This window comes from Vicugna pacos, chromosome 3, assembly GCF_048564905.1.
Source record: "Vicugna pacos chromosome 3, VicPac4, whole genome shotgun sequence".
Lineage (NCBI taxonomy): Eukaryota > Metazoa > Chordata > Mammalia > Artiodactyla > Camelidae > Vicugna > Vicugna pacos.
The window spans coordinates 77,802,616-77,821,625 of NC_132989.1; the positions used below are offsets into that span (position 1 = coordinate 77,802,616).

Here is a 19,010-nt window from a genome sequence, read left to right on the forward strand (position 1 = left end):
ACAAGTATTATTACAAACTGTATTTGAAATGCACTCTTTATTGCTTCATCTCTCCAGCGAGCTTTTACAACACGGGATTTTTAATAATAAGCAATGTCGCTTTGTGTCATATCCATTGTTTTTTCTTGAACGATATCATCAGCTACATACAATGTTTCATTTATTGAATTTGATGCTGCATTTGAATTGAAGACTTTGGTTTTTCTGTTTGAGTTGCCTGCAGATACACAAAACAAAATGAAATTAATTATTTGAAATTATGACATCAAATTTTATGTTAAAATTTGTTCTTAAAAGATAAATTTTGTGGGAGTATTGGAAATATGGTGTCCTGAAAACACTGTGGATGAGTGAGAATTGAATCATTTCAAAGTTGTTTTTGAGCATTTCCTCCTGAAAATCAAACAGAAGTCAGGATATCATTTCATGCTTACCTTTTTTCACACTTCCATGAAAGAAACTATACATTTGATAAGAAGGTTACAGTTTCTGTGTTGCTTAATAAAAATGTGACTGTCCCTATGCACAAAGTGAACGAAACTAAAGTCAATCGTAATAATTTGCAACAATCTTAAGGCTTTGCCATTATAATCAATTTAGATGTAACTTCAAAAGAGTGTATTTGTTCCACCACCCCATTCACTCATTCTATATTAACGAGTCCAAAATGCACAGGGGAAAAGGAATGTGAATCCTTGCTCATCAGAAGGTAAACTAACAAGCTCATAGCAAAGAAACAGACTATTACTGAATGGTGTTAGAAAAATTAGGTGTGAAAATAATATATTTCACCAATATATACATATTTAAATATATTTGAATAATATATAAATATGTAAATATAGCACAAGAAATCATAAATGTTACTAATAAACTCCTGTTGCTAAGTCCACAGTCCAGCTCACAATCCACACCTTCCTCGGCCTATCAGAGGCCTGTTTTCCCTTGGCTTCCGGGATGCCACCCTTCCTCGATTCACCATCTCTCTTTCTTGGTCTCTCTCTCTCTTGTTGGTCCCTATTCCTCTCCTGGGCATTTTAGGCTTAGGAGTGCCTGAGGGCTCAGCCATTAGTTCTTGTCGCTGGCTCTCTCCCTAATTATCTCATTAGTCCCACAGTTTTTAATACCATCTCTGTGCTGATGACTCCCAGATGCATATCTCTGACCCACATTCTCCTAAACTCCAGGTTCAACTTCCTAGTTGCCATCTCCACTGTGATATCTAATAGACATCTCCAACTTTGTCCAAAACTGATATTTGGATCATTCCCAGAAAAAAAAAAAAGCCTACTCATACCACTCGTTGCCCCACATTTTAAACAAGATATCTTTAATATTAGCCCAGAGAACAATATCATGCATTTTTCAGTCCTATAGGCAAGATCTGGGAGCTGTAGTGAGACATCCTTCACAACAGATAAATAATATTGCCTGTTGAGTGCTGATGATGGGAGTGTAAACTGGTACATTTATTTTAAGTCTGAAGTGTTCCTACCTTGTGATTTTAACATGAAGTACCAAGGAAACCATAGAAGGTAAGATCTAAAATGTATATATAAAAATACTTGCTGGTTATTTCAATATAAAAAATGTGAGTACCTTTCATATTTTTAATAAGGAAACTGCTAAATTATCGTGCATCAAGTATCATGCAGCCATTTAATTTGAAAAAGCGGTTTCCAAGAAATTTTTAATTATGTTCAAAGTGCTCAGAATACAATGTTAAGTGGGAAAGGATGCAAAACTATCAGCAGTACAATCACAGCTGATACTGAAACAGCACTTACTGTGAGCTTCTCTCTACTTAAAATCCTTAGGAGTGAATCTGAATTTCTTGGTTAGGCTGAGGATCAGCCCTACTTCCCTCTCCCAGCTCAGCTTACCGCCATCCCCCCCGTCATACTGAAACCCTGACAGGCTCCCCACACGTGCCCTGCTCTCTCTCGCTGGCTTTCTCTCTCTGCCCTAAACCTTTGCACACTTCCAGCTGCCTAACTCTCTAATCATCTTTGTTTGAATAACGCTTACCTGTCCTTTAGGTTTTAGAACATCTCCAAACCTACCAAAGGGGAAGGGGGACGCACTGGCCAAGAGGTTCCACTATTAGAAGTAGCTTTCCTCTACTTTTTAACGTCTAGTCTATCTTCATTATAATTTTTTCACTTCTTTCCTTTAGGTAAGTCTAAGCCCTCACCTTTAAGTGTGTTCATACTGCCTGGCTTTGCCCATTTGTAAGTAATCATATAGGCTGCTTTCCAGGCCAGTCAGGACATCCCCCACTACAGGTTGATTTCATAGATCAACACTCAAAGGGCAATTATTATTTACAAGTTGTGAAGGGCAATGTCTCACTACTGCTCCCAGATCTTACCCACAGGACTGAAATATGTGTTGTTTGTTCTCTGGGCTAATGTTAAAAATATGTTTTAAATGTAGGGCCTAGAGCAGTACAGTACATGTCTTTATTTCATTACTTGTCTTCTAAACTTTTTTGGTAAAATAATGTTCTGCTTCTAAACATTCACTCATAATGTTTCAACCATATAGTTTGAGTTTGAAAAGTTAATTTGCTGTAAGCAAAACATTTTCTAGCCTGACAAGTAGCCCTTTGCCCAATCAGCAAGCAAAACTGTTTAAGATAAATGCAGTAGGAAAAGATGGCATGAAAATTTGATAATCTGATAAATTCTTGACTGTTATTTGCAAAGCAAACTTTAAGAAATACAGTAGATTCAGGGGGGAGGATATAGCTCAAGTGGTAAGAGTGCATGCTTAGCATGCATGAGGTCCTGGGTTCAATCCCCAGTATCTCCTCTAAGAATAAATCAATGAATAAACCTAAATACCTCCCCCCACCAAAAAAAAAAAAAAAAGAAATACAGTAGATTCAAATTCAACTGCTAAGTAAGGTGTGGAATATATACATGGGGGCCTTGAAACCATCTTCCTTATATAGCATTTGAAAAAAATGTAGGTTTATTTTTACTTGTTTAGCATTGTTTTTACTCTTCAGTCTCATAGCAGGTAAAGGTAAAAGATCAAGAATTTAAGATACAAATTAATTTCATATTATCTGGATGCAATTTGTATCTTATATAAGCACTTCCTTTTTTTTTAAATTGAAGTATAGTTGATTTGTATTATATTAGTTCCAGGCCATACAACATAGTGATTCAATATTTTTATAGATTATACTCCGTTTAAACTTACTATAAAATATTAGCTATATACCCTATACTGTACAATGCATCCTTGTATCTTATTTATTTTATACATAGTAGTTTATGCCTCTTAATCCCCTACCCCTATCTTGCCCCTCCAACATTTCCTTAAACATCTAAAATTTTAACATTTTATTCAAATTCCTTGAAGTCTGAAGATGTCATGTTGGCTAATTCAAATCTGTCATGTTTCCTAAGCTTTGTACATATTTAAATTTATAATATTCTAATGAGAGTTTCAAGGTAGTTTTTCTGCCTCATCACATACAGAGTTTTTTGTTTTGTCTTTTTTTAATGGAAATTAAACTCAAGAGGTTACTTCCTAACTTAGTTTGGGGTTCTCTCAAAGAACCCCTTGGCCTGGGGTTCTCTCCATTCTGACAGCTCCAATTTCTACTGTGTATTTTTCTGTCAACAACTGAAAGAGTTTATCTAACCTGTCTGCTGCCTTTTGAGATGTACAGGCTCACAAAACACATTCCAGTATTATACATTTTCCTTCATCTAAGACTTGTAAACTCCCCCACTCCCCAGCCACACGACCGAGAAAAGATTTGATATAAACAGTACACTGCCGTCACTTGAAGCAGGAGCTCTGATTTGCAAGTTAACATCCTGATGTTCATTCTCTCTCTCCCTGCAGCTGATGAAAATCCAAAGATGCTTTCAATATATACGTCTCTGGTAAGTTAGAATAGTTGGACACGTTATGGAAAAACCAAGTGCAGCAAGTGGGGCTGCACTGCCTTGGCATCAGAGTCCCACTAACTGCATCCCTTTGGAATGATTTTAAAAGAGAAAAGAGGAAAAATCTCAGCAACCTCAGGCTCTCCTAATTTTCCTTTAATAAACAGAAACTAACTTCTTAACCAGCAACGTAGAGATAAAACCAGCTGCCTCTTCTGTCACAAGGTTACACCATGGATCCAATTTTAAGTAAGAAATGTGTAATACTACTAAGCTCTCAAGGGGTTTGTTACACATGGAGGGTTTTACTTATTTAATTTCTCCTTTCCTTTACCCGAGAACAGACTGCAAAGGGCCAACATCACTGTGCTTTCCTGGGTGAACATTAGTAGCTCTTTCTGCTGCTCGCGTTCCACTTTTCCCTTTTTTTTTTTTTTTTTTTGGTCTAGTCATACTACGTAAATCTCAACCTTCTTTTAATCCTATACCTTTCAGACTGGCATTTAAATTAAAGCTTTGGCCTCTCCAAAATTGAAATCCAATTCACTAAACCAATCAAATTCACCCTTTAAAGCAAATTCATCAAACTCTTTCCACCTACCCTCATCACAAACTAGGCCAATATATTTTTTCTGATAATAGTTAAATTTTGCATTCATTTTCAGGGATCCATTTATCCTATAACTCATCTTTGAACTCTGCTCTTGCCTGACATTTCAAAATATCAACAGAACGCTGGGGCCGCTCGCTGCAGGACTTCGTCTCCTGGCTGGCAGGCAAGGACGATAATCAAGCTTTTCTGCTATTATCTGCCTGGGTCTTCCCGGCCTCTGCATCACCATTCTGCAGTCCTACAGCTGTTCCAAGGACTAGTCAGCTAGCTCGCTTTACTATTTAGTAGAAAAGCTACACACCCCACTCATCCTGCATTTCCTTCTAGTGGAGGCACAAAATTTTCCATTTGCACCCTAAGAAAGTGTTTTTTATTTACAAGGGGACATGCTCCCATCGAATTCAATATGATGCACAGGACAGGATCTGAGGTAAATGGTGACGTGAGCAAAACTTGCTCAGTGACCTACTGATCAAGTGACCACCCCTTCTTCCATGCCCTGTCACCCCGTTGAGAATATATAAGTATCTTATGTAAATACAGCTAAAAATTCATTGTGAAAGTTAGAATCTTAGACTTGCCCTTTTGCTTTGCCCATCAATCAATGAATGAAGACAGTTCTATCCAGAAATTTTCTAAAAGAAAATCTATTTTTGTCCACAGTTGGACCTTTTTTCTTTTCTGCGTTGTTAAACTCTTTCAACCAAAGATGACTAACATATCTCACAAAAGAATTTAGCTGATATTTTAAATCCTTTAAATGAATTTTCATAATGAGAGACTGGCTTCTGTTTTGCTTATTGGCTCCAACACGGGCTAGCATCGCCTAACCCTGCACCCCGAGGAGGAGACTCACAGATGCTAAAAGGAGCAGTGGTTCTGCTGAGCAAGTTGACTTCCTACATTCTAGGAACAAAAAAAGTCACAGGAAATTCCAGACTCATTAGAGAAAGGCCTAATGTAGAAAGGTCCCTTTAGGAGACACAAGTGGCTTTTTCTGCCATTGAGTTCAAATTATTCCATCTTCAGCTAATATCTCAGTGAGTTCTTAAAGCTATTCTGAAACAAAGAATAGCATTAAAAATTAATTTGGCAGCATAATTAGTAAGTGTTTTGAGCAGAGTTTGGTTGAATTGGTGTTAACGCTACTAAGAAAAATAGCTCCTAAAGTTATTTGCAAATTTAGTACAAAATCCATCAAAATACCCCTTGATTTTGAAAAACTGGACAATATGATTCAAAAGTTAATTTGGAATACCAAACGTTACAAAGGTAGCCAAGAAACTTTGGGGAAAAAGCATAATGGGAAGGGAGAGAAAGTCTTGCCTAATCAGATATTAAAATAAACTCTATAGCTACAATAATTTTTAAAGTATTTTACTACCTGAAGAATAAACATACTGATAAATGTAACAGAACTGAAAGTCTAAAAACAGATCCTAGGATATATAAGAATTTAGTTTATGACAAAGGTGACATTTTAAATTGGCAAAAGAAAAAAGATAAATTGTCCAAAAAATACTTGAACAATTGTCTCATTATTTGTAAAATAAAAATAAAGGCAGATCCCTACCTCAACACAAAAATAAAAATTCCAGGACTATTAGTGATTTAAATGTAAAATAAGAATTACTGTATTAGAAGAAAATATAGGTGAATATCATTATAGCTTAGAGGGAGGTAAGAACTTTCTAAGCATGAAACTAAAGGGAGAAATTACACAAAGAGAAATGTCAGTTGAAAAAAACGTTACACATAAAATTAAAAAGGCAACAACTATGAAAAAACATTTGCAATACATGCGGGAAAAACTTGAGTTACTGTATGGAAAGTTCTCATGAAGTAATGAAAAATGAACACCCCTATAGAAAAAAATGTATATAAGATACAAGCACCAATATGCCACAAAAGAAACAATGACAAAAACACTTAAAATGTCCACTCTCGCTCCTAATTAAGATAAATTAAAAATAAAACACCATGTTGTTTCCCTCAATGAAATTAGTGAAATATGTATCTTTTGAAATAAAAATACCCATGACATAATTATTTTCCGGAGGACATGAGCAACTTGTAGCCAAAGCCTTTAATATGTGCCAATCCTTTGGTCAGCAATTCCACTCCTAGGGATTTATGCTAAAAAAAAAATACTTAGATGTTCAATGCACATGTGTAATGGAAAAAATGGAAGCTAGTTCAAAGTCAATCATTCAATAAAATAGAATATACCCAGACTTGGTTTCTAAACACCAATCCCAACTAAAATGAATTAAACTTTTTGGAGAAATGGCAGATTTCAGGGCTGGAACAGGAAAAGTACAAGATGCCCTAGAACATTTTGTGACTGAAAGCAAAAAAATGCTCAGAAAAGGATGGACACATTTCAAAAGGACACAGGACCCAATTTGAAGGGGCTCCCAGAGGCCAAATCTGAGATAATTTAAGGGCCCGAATAATGACAGTAGTAGAATAAAGAATGATTCCATACTGATATTAGTAAATAAATGAATAGGTAAATAGAGGAAAGGGAAAAGTCTTCCTTGTAGTAGAGTAACAACTAATATACATAGAAGGTTAGAAAATTGCCATTTTTACAACTATCATAATAATAATTCTGAAATTATTTTGAATTTTGAATGAAAATAGTCAGCCAGAATGATCAATGGTTGGGTGAAAGTCTGAGGAGGAACAGGATATTTTCATACCTCCCAACGTATTACTTAGTGATGACAAAAGGAAAAATAGTGACTTCACGATGGATTAATCCAACAAATACAACCTTTACCAAAGAATCCAAGTTAACATTATACCTGGACAACCCAATATTATGTGCTTCTTGATATGATGTCCTGAGAGTATAACTAATGTGGTAGTCCTGTCAAAATGTATTTCTCTCCAATCATGAGAAAAAACATCAGACAAACTTACATTGAGGCACACTGTACAATATAACTGGCTTTTACTTTCCCAAACTGTCAAGATCACCAAAGACAAAGTGAGGCTGAGGATTAAAGAAAACTAAAGAAATATGACAACTCATTACAAGATGTAATTCTGGACAAGAGTCTAGATAAGAAAAAAATAGCTATTAAGGATATTGGCAAAACTTGAATATGAACTACAGATGAGATAATATTACTATATCAATGTTATACTTCCTGACTTTGATAAATGTACCTTAATTATGTGAGGAAAAAAATCATTGTTCTTACGAAATATATGCTGAAATGTTTATGGTTAAAAGGCATGTTATCTGCAAATTATTTTTGAAATGGTTCAGAAAATATACATCAAAAGAAAGTCAAGATGAAGAAAATGAGGCAAAATATTAACAATTAGTAAATCTGACAAAAGGTATACAACCTTATACTTTTCTTGCAACTTTTCTGAAAGTGTGAACTTTGTCAAAATAAAAGAATAAAAAGTCATAGCACTCCATCAAGGTAATAAATAATGAAATCATTAAAAGTGATGACATAATGGAAAGGAATCTAAAAAATAATAATATATATGTGTGTACAACCTAATCACTTCACTGTACACCTGAAACTAACACAACATTGTAAATCAACTATACTTCAATTAAAAAAAAAGAAAAAAGTGATGGCAAAGGAGTTTATTTACTGGCAAACAACAATGTCAGTATTGGTCAGTTTAAAAAAAAGCATGTTATAGGATTCATTTTTTCCCCATTTTGTCATATACATGTATCTATAGAGACATAGAAAAACAATCAAGGAAGGATATTCACCATGGTGTTAATATCTGTTATCTCCATGTGATGGGATCATGGGTGAAGTTATTTGTTTGTTTTTCCATATTTTCTAATTTTCCTAAACCGAAAGTGAATTTTTTAAAAAGTTTTCTTTCTGGGGGTGTGAGGATGTCTTCTAAGAAGAAATATAGCAGACCACTCTGAGCTTGTCTCGAATCTGCTTGCTTCCTCAGTATTCCATATATAACTTACATTTTTCTCTTAGACAACTGTGCCTTACTGATGACTTGCTTAGCCTTTTCATTTAGACTGCCTGCCTTTGCAAAAGAGACCACCAAATAATAGACAATCGGAGCTATTATTCCTATACAACACCATTATTTCACTTGTGTCAAGCAGCTCTACCCTCTGCCCTTCTATTTCATCAATAATTCTACTTCTAAGAACCCTCTCCTCAATGTCTCAATGCCTCTCACAACCCTAGCGGGTCAATGGATACTCAAAACCACAGAATGAGTATCTTTTCTCTTTCTGGAGCATCAGTTTTACTCAGAAATGGAAAGGAGATGATGTTACCATTAGAGTTAAACAAGTCATTATTTTAGCAATCAAATTTAAAATTCTCATAATTTAAAAAATACAATGGGCAAACTCAAATAATTTAAAGCTCACAAGGCAGGCCTTTCCACTATAACCCCTGGAATTCTAGAGGTACAAATTCCTTTCTTATCTACCTTTAAGGATTCTCCAACGGAAAAGTTTGAGAAGCAGGGACCTAAGACTTGCATCCCTTCAATTGTTCCCCTATTTATCATAAATGCTTCCATATCAGACGAAATGAGCCCTCACCCCAAGAATGTCGACTCAGAAAGATGCCCTTCACATAGCTATCTTCTTCTCAGAACTGTTTTGAGATACATGCATAACTCAAAACACAGAAGTTAAAAGGAAAAAAAAAATGATTATGGGACACAGTTTAAGGACCAATCAATTGCTTAGCAATAGGGACCTCTACAAAGTGAGCCCTTGGAAGTAGCCCAGCCGCTACCAGAGACCTGGTGTTCTCGGGATCAACTTAAAACATACAAAGCCTTAAATTGTATACATTAGAAATAATGAACCCTAATAAAATAAAGATACACAAAGGGAAAATCTTGGCAAAATAGTCTAAAGTTAGACTATTTTAGACTTAAACTATTGTTAAAAAAACAAAATTCAGCTGAGTAAATTTGAAGATGTAGTTGGCTTTACCCAACAATTCAGTATCTCTCTCTTTTTTTTTAATTTTTAAAATTTTTGGTGTTGGGGAGGTTAGGTTTGTTTATTTACTTATTTACTTATTTATTTATTTGGGGAAGTACTGGGGATTGAACACAGGCCCTTGTACATGCTAAGCATGGGCTCTATCATTTGAGCTATATTCTGTCCTCATCCAACAATTCATGAATTGGACAGCATCCAACATAGCAAGTAGAAAGGGGCCCTGAGAAGATGTATGAAATGGAAGGTTTTATAGGCAGAAGTCATAAACGAAAGAAAGGATATTTTCAAGCAGTCACCTTCCATTAGGGGAAGGGTGGGTGAGGCTATCCTGCAGATCGCCTTGGCGCCAGTATTCATCAGGAAATTCCAGACTCATAGGTTTAAAATCCCACTCCTGGGAGAGGCTGAAGCTGCAGTTAGGTTAGGAATTAAGTTTTGGTTTGCTGACGTGGGGCTTAGCACAACTGACTCCATTTGGGGCCTGTTGTTTCTTTAACACTGCTGTCATTTATAGAAATTTGTAAAAAGTCCAGGCCTTAGGTCAGTTTTAGTAATGTGCCCCAAAACTCGTTCCCTTCAGGCCATTCAGATTGCCTGTAATGAAAAATGTCTCAATTCTAAAAATTAATCTAAAATAATCTAAAATAATTAAGAACAGATAGTTTTGAAAGAAAGGAGTGGAAACTGAAACCAATTTTCCTCTGATGTAATTTTACTTGCTTAATTATTATGCAAACATAATATTATGTTCCTAACCTTTAAGACATTCCTTAAATGGAATAAAGACATGTTTTCTCAGTAGCTGGAACACTGGCATCTATCCCTAGGTGGGAGAGTCACTGGAATGGAGAATGCATATTTAACAAGAGGTACAGCAGTGGTTTTTAATTACCACTTCAAAGGGTCGCTTTCAAATATAAATCATTTCCTCTTCCTATTCCAGTGACGTTTGGATGATCTATTTTGTTTTCAGCTCTCTGCTATATCTGATTTGGTTAATATCAAACCAAGGGTCCAAAATCACCTAATTTGAAAGCAGCAGAAGACAACAATCAGATAAAATCCTGCCTTACCAAGAGTAAGCACTCAGCAAAGATGTATTGAATTAATTTGCTGACTTGGTAAACATAATGTTTTTGAGAAGGGTAGAGTAGGGACATTTCATTGTAAGAAAGTAGCCTCATCTAACTACATAGGTGGTGCACTAATGGATCTCCTTAGCTAAATGGCCGTAAGACTGTAAGATTTGAGCTAACTACTTCTGTTGCTGGGTTTCGGAGCCCACTTGAAATAAAATTTTGGAGTAGTCCCTGAGCTAACTAAGGAAAAATAATCAACTTTTATTTAGCACAATGCATTGTTATAGAAGAGGAACTCAATGAATGTTTGATGACTGTAATAATGACAATGAACATGCTCCTTTGATCACCTATAATAGAGGCACACTGCTACTTCACTCCATTCAGTGAGTAAACATTTGTTAGGTGTGCTAGGCACTAGGGACACATAGTGAGCAAGCAAGACAAAAATTCCTACTTTCCTGGAACTTACTTTTCTAGTTGGAGTGGAGAAAAGTCGGACAATAGATAAGTGAAATATATTCATATATTAGTGGTAAGTGCTTAGGAGAAAAATAAGGCAGGAAGGAGGTATTTAAATGTTGAAGTTAAAAATGCAGGTAGGGTGACCAGGGAAGAACTCCCTGAGAAGGTGACTTTTAGTAAAGGTCTAGAGCAAGTGAAAGCGAGGGGAAAGCATTCCAGACAATGATGATGGCATGAGCAAAGGCCCTAAGCCAAGAATTTCAAGGGCATCAGATGCAAGAAATAAAGGTGAAGAGGGCAGACCACAAAAACTCTGCCATATCTATTGAAAGAAATGGGGAGCAATTAGGGTTTAGAGTAGAGTAGAGACATGACCTGATTTAGGTTTTAATAGGCTCCCTCTGGCTTCTCTGTAGAGAGAAGACAGCAGGGGAGCAAGGACAGAGCTGGAAGAGGAGCGATTTGTTTTAAAACTCAGAGTCTGGAGTTTGCGGTTTTAACAGGCTCCCTAAGTGATTCTTATGCACAATAACATTTAAGAACTGAGATTTCAAGTTATCTGAGCAACTGAGACAAAAATTGATTTTACTCTCTGATTATCTGATAATCACTAGTCCACTACTTCATTTTACCTGGGAGAAACAGTCTGAGTCTTTGGATTAAACTCAGCGAATAACCTGTCAGTTCAGCCATGCACTCTCCAAACAGTGCTTCAGAAAGCAAACTCCAACGGGAGCTGGACTCCTGTGAGGTGACACAAGGTACCCTCTAAGAGAGACCTCCACCGAGAAGCAAACTACAGCTAATGCAGTCATGTGGTGGCGGTGCATTTGAGAAGGCTCCAGAGCATGTACTCCATAAATATGTTTCCGGATTCAGCAAAAATAGATAAAGCCTATGGAAAGGGAATTTTCTCAATTTTTTAAAAAATAAAGTTCTTCATTTTCTTTTTAAATGGAAGTTAGTGAGCATCTGTGTCTTATTATAAATATATAATATATATTCTAAATTTTTATTCAAATATATTAATACATACCAAAATAAAATTCATGATGACTACTTTTAAAATATACTAATAGAAATTTACATTCACAAAATATTTTAACAGTGCTGAGTGTTTCATAATGATAACACTTAGCACATATAGCACTCATAAGTCAGATAACAGTGAGATTTCAGTTCCAAAAACCACACATAAACATTTCTACTTTATAGATGTGCTACACACACAAACTCAGGCACACACAGACCCATCTATCTGAACTAGTTTTTGATCTAATCAAGAACAAAGACTGTCTTCTATTTATTTTTAAATTTCTTTTCTTATGCCTCCAAATTGCTTTGTATACTTCCTCTGAATTGTGCACACCACAGGCACACAGATAAATGCTTAACTGACCATCAACTAACTGATCTAGAGCAATGCAACACTGAGAATTAACTATCAGATATTTTGTTCCTCTATTTATTTGACTTCTCCCGCTCCATCAAAAACAAAATTTAAAAATTCCAAGAAGCTACAACCTTTATAACTGAGAGACATATAAATAAAGTAGATTTGTTGAATCAATGTAATATTTTTCATGAGAAAATTTACATCCCACCGCTATTTTGACTTGGGCACAATTTCTCTAAAGTATTTCATCATTAAGGCCTTATTTAACGTGAATTTTTATAAAGACACATAATAAACTGAATTTTTAAGAAGCATTCATTGTTAACAGTATAATCTGTTTCCTAGGCACAGGTGATTACTTCGAATAGAGTACAGGTAATTGGTTACAAATAATGGATACTAATTACCTTCCTGAGGGGAAGCAGCCTCTAGATGTTGAAGTTTAAGGCCAGTGTCTAATCTTTGAGGCTTTGTGTACAGAAATAAGTAGCAAAGGACACAGACGCTGATAACAAAGGCAAGTAAAACCAGGGCAGCAACTCCCAGTCCAATCAGGGCTCCGACGCTGAGGAAAAGAAGCAAACAAAAAACCCACCGTGACTGTCACACAGACTGGCTTGCACACGAACTAAAGAAAAGGTTTAAATATTATTAATTCTTGCTTTAGTCATTCATAACCATACTTTTTTTTATAAATAACATACGATTGAAATCTACAGCTCACTTTCTCTACCATCAAATTCTTACTTTTTCTCTCTACATTTATATGTTAATGTTAGTATAGAATACCATGCAAATTCTTTTTTTTTTTTTTAATGGAGGTACTGGGGAACCCAGGACCTTGTGCATGCTAGGCATGCACTCTACCACTGAGCCACCCACCCGCATGTAAATTCATATTACAGGTAGAAGGTCACATGATTCTCTATGGATGGTTAAAAAATATCTCAAAGAAACCTATTATTAACAAATTTTAGGAGGAAAGACTGGCTTCACCAATAAAAGATGAATAGAAAGATAACTACTTCTGTAAAAGTAGTGAGATGTTTACCAGAAATGTAGAACTTTTCTTTTGGAGACATGTATGGGAGTTATCATGTATTAATACCCCAAACCACAACTATTACAAGAGAGAAGACAGTTTAATGAAAGGAAAGCAATGTTTATGAAATGTATAAAAAGTTCATGTTCAATCTGAATTTTTCCTTTCTAAAAGAGCATAGCACCAATGGCTTCTAGCATTGAAGAAGAAGTCCTTGTACTTTTCTCTAAAAATGCAATGTATATCTGATATTATTTGCTTTGCATTAAATTTGTAATAATTCTGACACAGTTATCTATAAGGCATTTGAGAAATAACAGCTTTCATAAACCTGTAAACTTAATATTTTTAATGGGAAAAGAAGCTTGGAAAAAAGAAAATGATCTTGAAAGACTAATATGCAAACATACTTACTTTACTTTCATGAGTCCTATGTACGTGTGAATGTAATATATAATGTACATATAATCAGATTTTAAGCTGCTCAAGAGCAGATACTTCTCTTGACTTTCCCATAGTGATGTGCACACTTAATAAAAGTGTTTAATAGAGTACTTAGCTTGTACTAAATGTTTCATAAATGACAGTAAATGATGATTGACTGGTGATTGATCCATTTGTAGTAATTGAAAAGTAATGACCATTGAAATGATCATTGAAAAGTAATGATCTTTTTTTTCATTCTCTTCCTGACTTGCCTTTCGACTTTCTGCTATTTCCCAGAGATTAGGGTCCTAACAAATTTTACATGTACCAAAAGGTTAGGAAGGGGAACTTGACCAGGGATGCTCAGTGTGTCAATGCTTTGGGAGGAAGAACAGAATTAAACGTGAGGGGCTAAGCTCATCCCACTTTTCCTTGGTTTTAGGAGACAGAGCGCCCTGGCAGTTTAGAGATTGCCTCTTGAGACACAGACATGGAGTCAGACTTCAAAAGATTCTTGTGCTTGGTTTATTACTATCAGCCCAATTCTTCTAGCCCCCCACACATGTGAAGACTGGGCAGTTTTGTGTCCAGAGTCGGTATGTTGTTATACATTTAAATCGGCGTTTACCCTCACTTTGTGCTCTCTCTTCCAAGGGGTATATTCCTTGGCTCCGGCAACCCCTTTCATGCTTGCTTGCACCAAAGCTGACTTTTGTAGATCATTATGTGTCAGGGAAGGTTGCAACTACACACCGACACATGGGAACGTAATCCTCTTAATTAATATTATCTGCTTCACAATGCAGCTAGGAGGCCAGACATTTGGAAAGAGTCCCGAAATGAGAATCTAGTAATTAAAAAATCCTTGAGGGGAAGGTATAGCTCAGTGGTAGAGTGCATGCTTAGCATGCACAGGGTCCTGGGTTCAATCCCCAGTACCTCCATTGTAAATAAAATAAGTAAACAAACAAACTTAATTACCTCTGCTCTGCTATGAAAAAATTCTTCAAAGTGAAAAAGTAATTTATTCAATTTAAAAGTAAAATTGTCAACTTAATTAAATTCAATGTATATATTATGGGCTTTAAACGTACACAATTTAAAAAGCACACCACGTGAGCCGAAGGAAAAAGCATGCTATTTCTTTCTGTTATAAAAATAGGTTCTTCATAATCCTGATGAACTGTTTCAATGTCACAATTCTACTTTATAGAAATGTTGCTTTATGCATGCAAAACTCCAGATGAAGATGGAGCTCTGGGAGTCTCTTAAAATATTCATTTCAACAAATACTTACTGAATGCATGCATAGCGCTGCGCAATAGGCATTCTTTTCCTAGGTCCTGAAGAAGGGTACCAAAGGAAACCCTTAGAGGTTAGGGATTTAGAAGAATAGAAGAGATGGGAGTGGACCAGACACAGAAAAGGGAGAATTATCCTTTCCTCACAGCACCATGGGGCGGTCTGCTTTTCAATCCCTGAGAAAGGGTCTGAAGCTGCCGCCACGTTAACACCAGATCTCTCCTATTTAGCAACTTCATTTACCTGGAGGTTTTATACCTGTGCCTTTCTGTAGCAGCTACAGAATCCCAGAACAAATACGCTAGTGACTTTGGGGAGATTTTTCACAGTTGGACTATTTTAAATTAGGGGAGCGAGTAAAGAATGCAAGGGAATTGAAGCTCTGAATTTTTACCTCCCCATTGTGTTCTCAGAGCTCAATAACTAAGAAGAGACCCAGGTCTAACAGTGCCAAGTGATGCCATCAGTTGAAATGATTTTTCTATTTCCCAGGAACTGAGTGCACCACCTGAGTTGAATGAAGACCCCAGCCAGCTGTTCATTCCTCTGTGCCCTCACAAACCCAAGGGAGGGTTTCTATCCTCTGCTGCTTGTCACTTGGGAACAATTCAGGATTCTGAGAATCCCAGGCACCTTTCCAACTGAGTTTGACTTAAGAGTAGCCAGTCTCATTTGGAGGCACTGCTACCATTATCAACACTTCCTAAGACTTAGAACTGGATAACTATGTTATTTTCCAAAAGGTTAGATAATATGCCAGTGCAATTCAGACTGCTTCCCCAAATAATAAGGATAAGCTGTCATTCTCTTCTGAGATTTTGCCCTGTTTTGGCACAATACAACTTTGTCGGTTGAACTTGTTGGTAAGTAGGCACTCCTTTAGAGATTTTTTTTTTGAAGCTTGCAATGCATTAAAAAAATTACTTTACTGCTCTAAGAAATAACATTTAAAGTAATTTGCTGTAGACTTGACATGTGTGCCAAATTCTGGACCATGCTAGGAGACTGGGAGAAATTAAAGTCTTCTTAGCAGAGTCAATCCTCTCTCTCTCTCTCTCCCCCAGATATAAGCTAACTTGTTTACAAAAAATAGTTTCATATGGGGTGGCAGTTCTTTCCTACCATCAACCCACCCCGTGCATTCTCCAGGCAAAATGAAAGAATCAAGTTCTAAGTTTGCCACCTTTTGCATTTGGGGGAACTGGAAGCACTTCATAATGAAAACATCTGCATAAACACAAATTGGAATAAGTAAAATTCCCATCATAGGGAAGAGAAGCAAGAAAGACACCACCTTACAAAGTCTCTTCACTTTCCAACAATGCTCAAAGAGCTGAGGTGTTGAGAAAGGGAGTGCCCTGGAAAGGTTCTACGTGTGTGTAATCAGAGCAGCTAAAACTCTCCCTCTCTGTGAGTCTCCAGTTAGGTCCAGGACCAGCGTGAGAGCAGCTGAGAAGGGCGAATTATTAAGTCCAGTCCTCTGTGCGCCCCCCTCCCCCAACACCTTTTGTTTGTTTGTTTGTTTTTTGATATTTTAAAGAATACAGCCAAATCCTTCTTACTGGCTAAGAGGCTTAAAATACTCTGATCCTTGATTAACGCCCTAAAATGAGTCTCAAAGGAGCCCCCTTCTATTCAAATGCATCAACTGCCCAAACAAATCAAAAAGAGAAATCAAACCATCTCCTTAAGTTACCCGCGTGTCTTCAGTCTCCGCCCGCAGAGCCCGCCGCCCGGGACGGATCCCTGGGGAGGGTGAAGAGCCGTGCGCTCCCGCCAGGCGGCCCAGCGTGCGCCCTGGGCGCAGAGCCTGCACTCCTCCCGCGCGCTCTTCGCCTGGGGTCCTGGGGCGGGTTCACACCTCTGGGGCCACCGCCCGACCCTCGCCGGACGAGGGTGGCACCGAGCGGGTCCTGGCTCCCGAGGGAGCTTCGGGCCGGGGGAGGTTTCTCTGCAGGCCCTCGCCTGCCCTCGGAGGTTCCTTTCCTCCCGGAGGGTCCCGACCTGAGTGGGTCGCGGGGACGCGGGGACGCCGGGACGCGGGGACGCGGGCTACCTCCCTCCTCCCGGCGTGGCCGGCTCGTCGCCTCCCCAGCCCCGGGCCGCCAGCCCCCAGCCCTGCCCACCTGAGGCTCCACATGTAGCTGTGCTTGTAGGGGAAGTAGCTGCCCGGCTCGCTGCAGCAGTATTTGAGGTCGGCGAAGCCGCAGCAGTAGAGGAGGGCCGCCGCGTCGCCGCGCCGGGGGCACTGGAAGGGCTCCACGAAGCTTTGGTTGAGGCTGTAGTAGCCGGAGCACACCCGGCTGGCCTGGCTCATCGCGCGCCGCTGAGGGCAGGGGCGCGCGAGGCCCCCGACCTGCCCCTGCTGCACGCTTCCCACCCGGCCCGCGCCCGCGGACCCCTCCTCCCGGGCTCCCCTCTTGCGATCCGGGGGCTGACTGGGCGCTCAGCCTCCACGCGCCTGTTCTGCCCGCTCTCCGCCGTCCGCGTGGGGTCTGGTCACTTTACCCGCGCTTCTCCCTCTCGCTAGTGAGTGGTCCTTTTATCTGCCGATCTCCGGCCCTGTAGCTCTTCTCCCTCACCGTCGCTCCGCTCTCGGCACGTTCCTCTGACTCCCCTACACTTTCCCTCGATTCCTGGAGCGGTCGCCACTCCATGCCAGAAAGATTTCACTTGAAGGAAAACGGGAGGTATAGGACACATTTGCCATTTGGACCCATGCAGCCAAAGTTGTAATTCTGTCTACCGAGGGACGGGGCAGGTGGGTTCCAGGCAAACAGAGCAGGGCTGGCGGGGAGGAGGGGGGCAGGGAAGGCGCGTGGCGGGAAGCTTTACCCGCCACGGACCGTCGACCCTCGGAGCCGGGTGGTGGGCCGAACAAAACGCGCTGAACTACCGGTAACGGGCTGTTGAGACGTACCCCTTCTCTTTTGAAAAGCATGTGTGATACAATAAAATCTGCCAATTTAAGTATCAAAAACAAGAACAAATTTTTCTCCAAAAACTAGCCGTACGTTCTGTATTCAGTTAAACAACCTGCAAAAGGAAGGAAAGGCAAGAGAGTCAGGTAAAGAAGGTGTAGACTTTCTGCAGGGGCAGGGGGAAAGAGGAGGAGGCAAAGGAGGTAGAGAGAGAATTTCATCCTTTCTGAAGCGTTGTAGAAATTTACCTTGTCCCCTTTTTATTTGATATTCTCATTACAGTGATTCATTTGTTCACCAAGTTTTTAAAATAACAATAGTAATGGATACTCATTGTAACAAATCAAACAATACTATGGTGTGTAAAGAAAAAAATGTTAATGGCCTTGTGATGGGAGAAGAGGCAACTATAACATTCATAGAATTTCTGAGATTGAGCGTTGTTCCCTCTTCATTCTCTGCTGCTTTCCCTCAGGTGGGGGTTGATCAGATGCCAGAATCATGAGTTTTACCCCGTTGGGTGCTGGGTAATTTAGCATTCCCATACCTACTCTTGGGCTTTGTTCTGAGGTGCAGTTAAGTTACTTGAACACTCTTTCAGGTTTGATTCTGAGCTTCGTTAGGTGGGACCAGAGGACTTGAGGACTAAACTAATGATTCTCTTCTGAATATTCTACCAGATACCTTGTGAATTACAAGGTTTACCATTCTGACTGGTGGAAACAAACTATTCTAGGCCTTGTAAGGGCTCCAAGAATATTCCCTCTGGCCCTTTTTTGGTGGCTCTTATCCTAGCTTCCAGTAGTTTCCTTATAGGCACATACTGATCACCGCTTAGTTGAAGACTCACAGACATCTTCCTATGATCCAGATCTTAAAC

General features: G+C 38.6%; 1 protein-coding gene across 1 annotated transcript; it reads right to left on the reverse strand.

Moving 5' to 3' along the window:
- Window positions 1–22: 22 nt before the first annotated feature.
- On the reverse strand, window positions 23–17,685 carry SHISAL2B (shisa like 2B). Its single transcript, XM_072958601.1, has 3 exons — window positions 17,336–17,685; window positions 12,847–13,004; window positions 23–217 (listed from the first exon to the last, which is right to left on the reverse strand). The coding sequence occupies exons 1-3, from the start codon at window positions 17,524–17,526 to the stop codon at window positions 81–83; spliced, it is 486 nt and encodes a 161-aa protein (XP_072814702.1). The 5' UTR covers window positions 17,527–17,685; the 3' UTR covers window positions 23–80.
- Between the last annotated feature and the right edge of the window lie 1,325 nt (window positions 17,686–19,010).

Bases quoted from the DNA above. Each gene is read 5' to 3' on its own strand.
- SHISAL2B (XM_072958601.1), bottom strand. From the start codon at position 17,526: ATGAGCCAGGCCAGCCGGGTGTGCTCCGGCTACTACAGCCTCAACCAA. The intron at 13,005-17,335 runs GTGGGCAGGGCT...TCTTTTCCTCAG, and splicing joins AGCTACATGTGGAGCCTCAG to CGTCGGAGCCCTGATTGGAC. The intron at 218-12,846 runs GTAATTAGTATC...GTGTATCTGCAG, and splicing joins GGCTGCTTCCCCTCAGGAAG to GCAACTCAAACAGAAAAACC.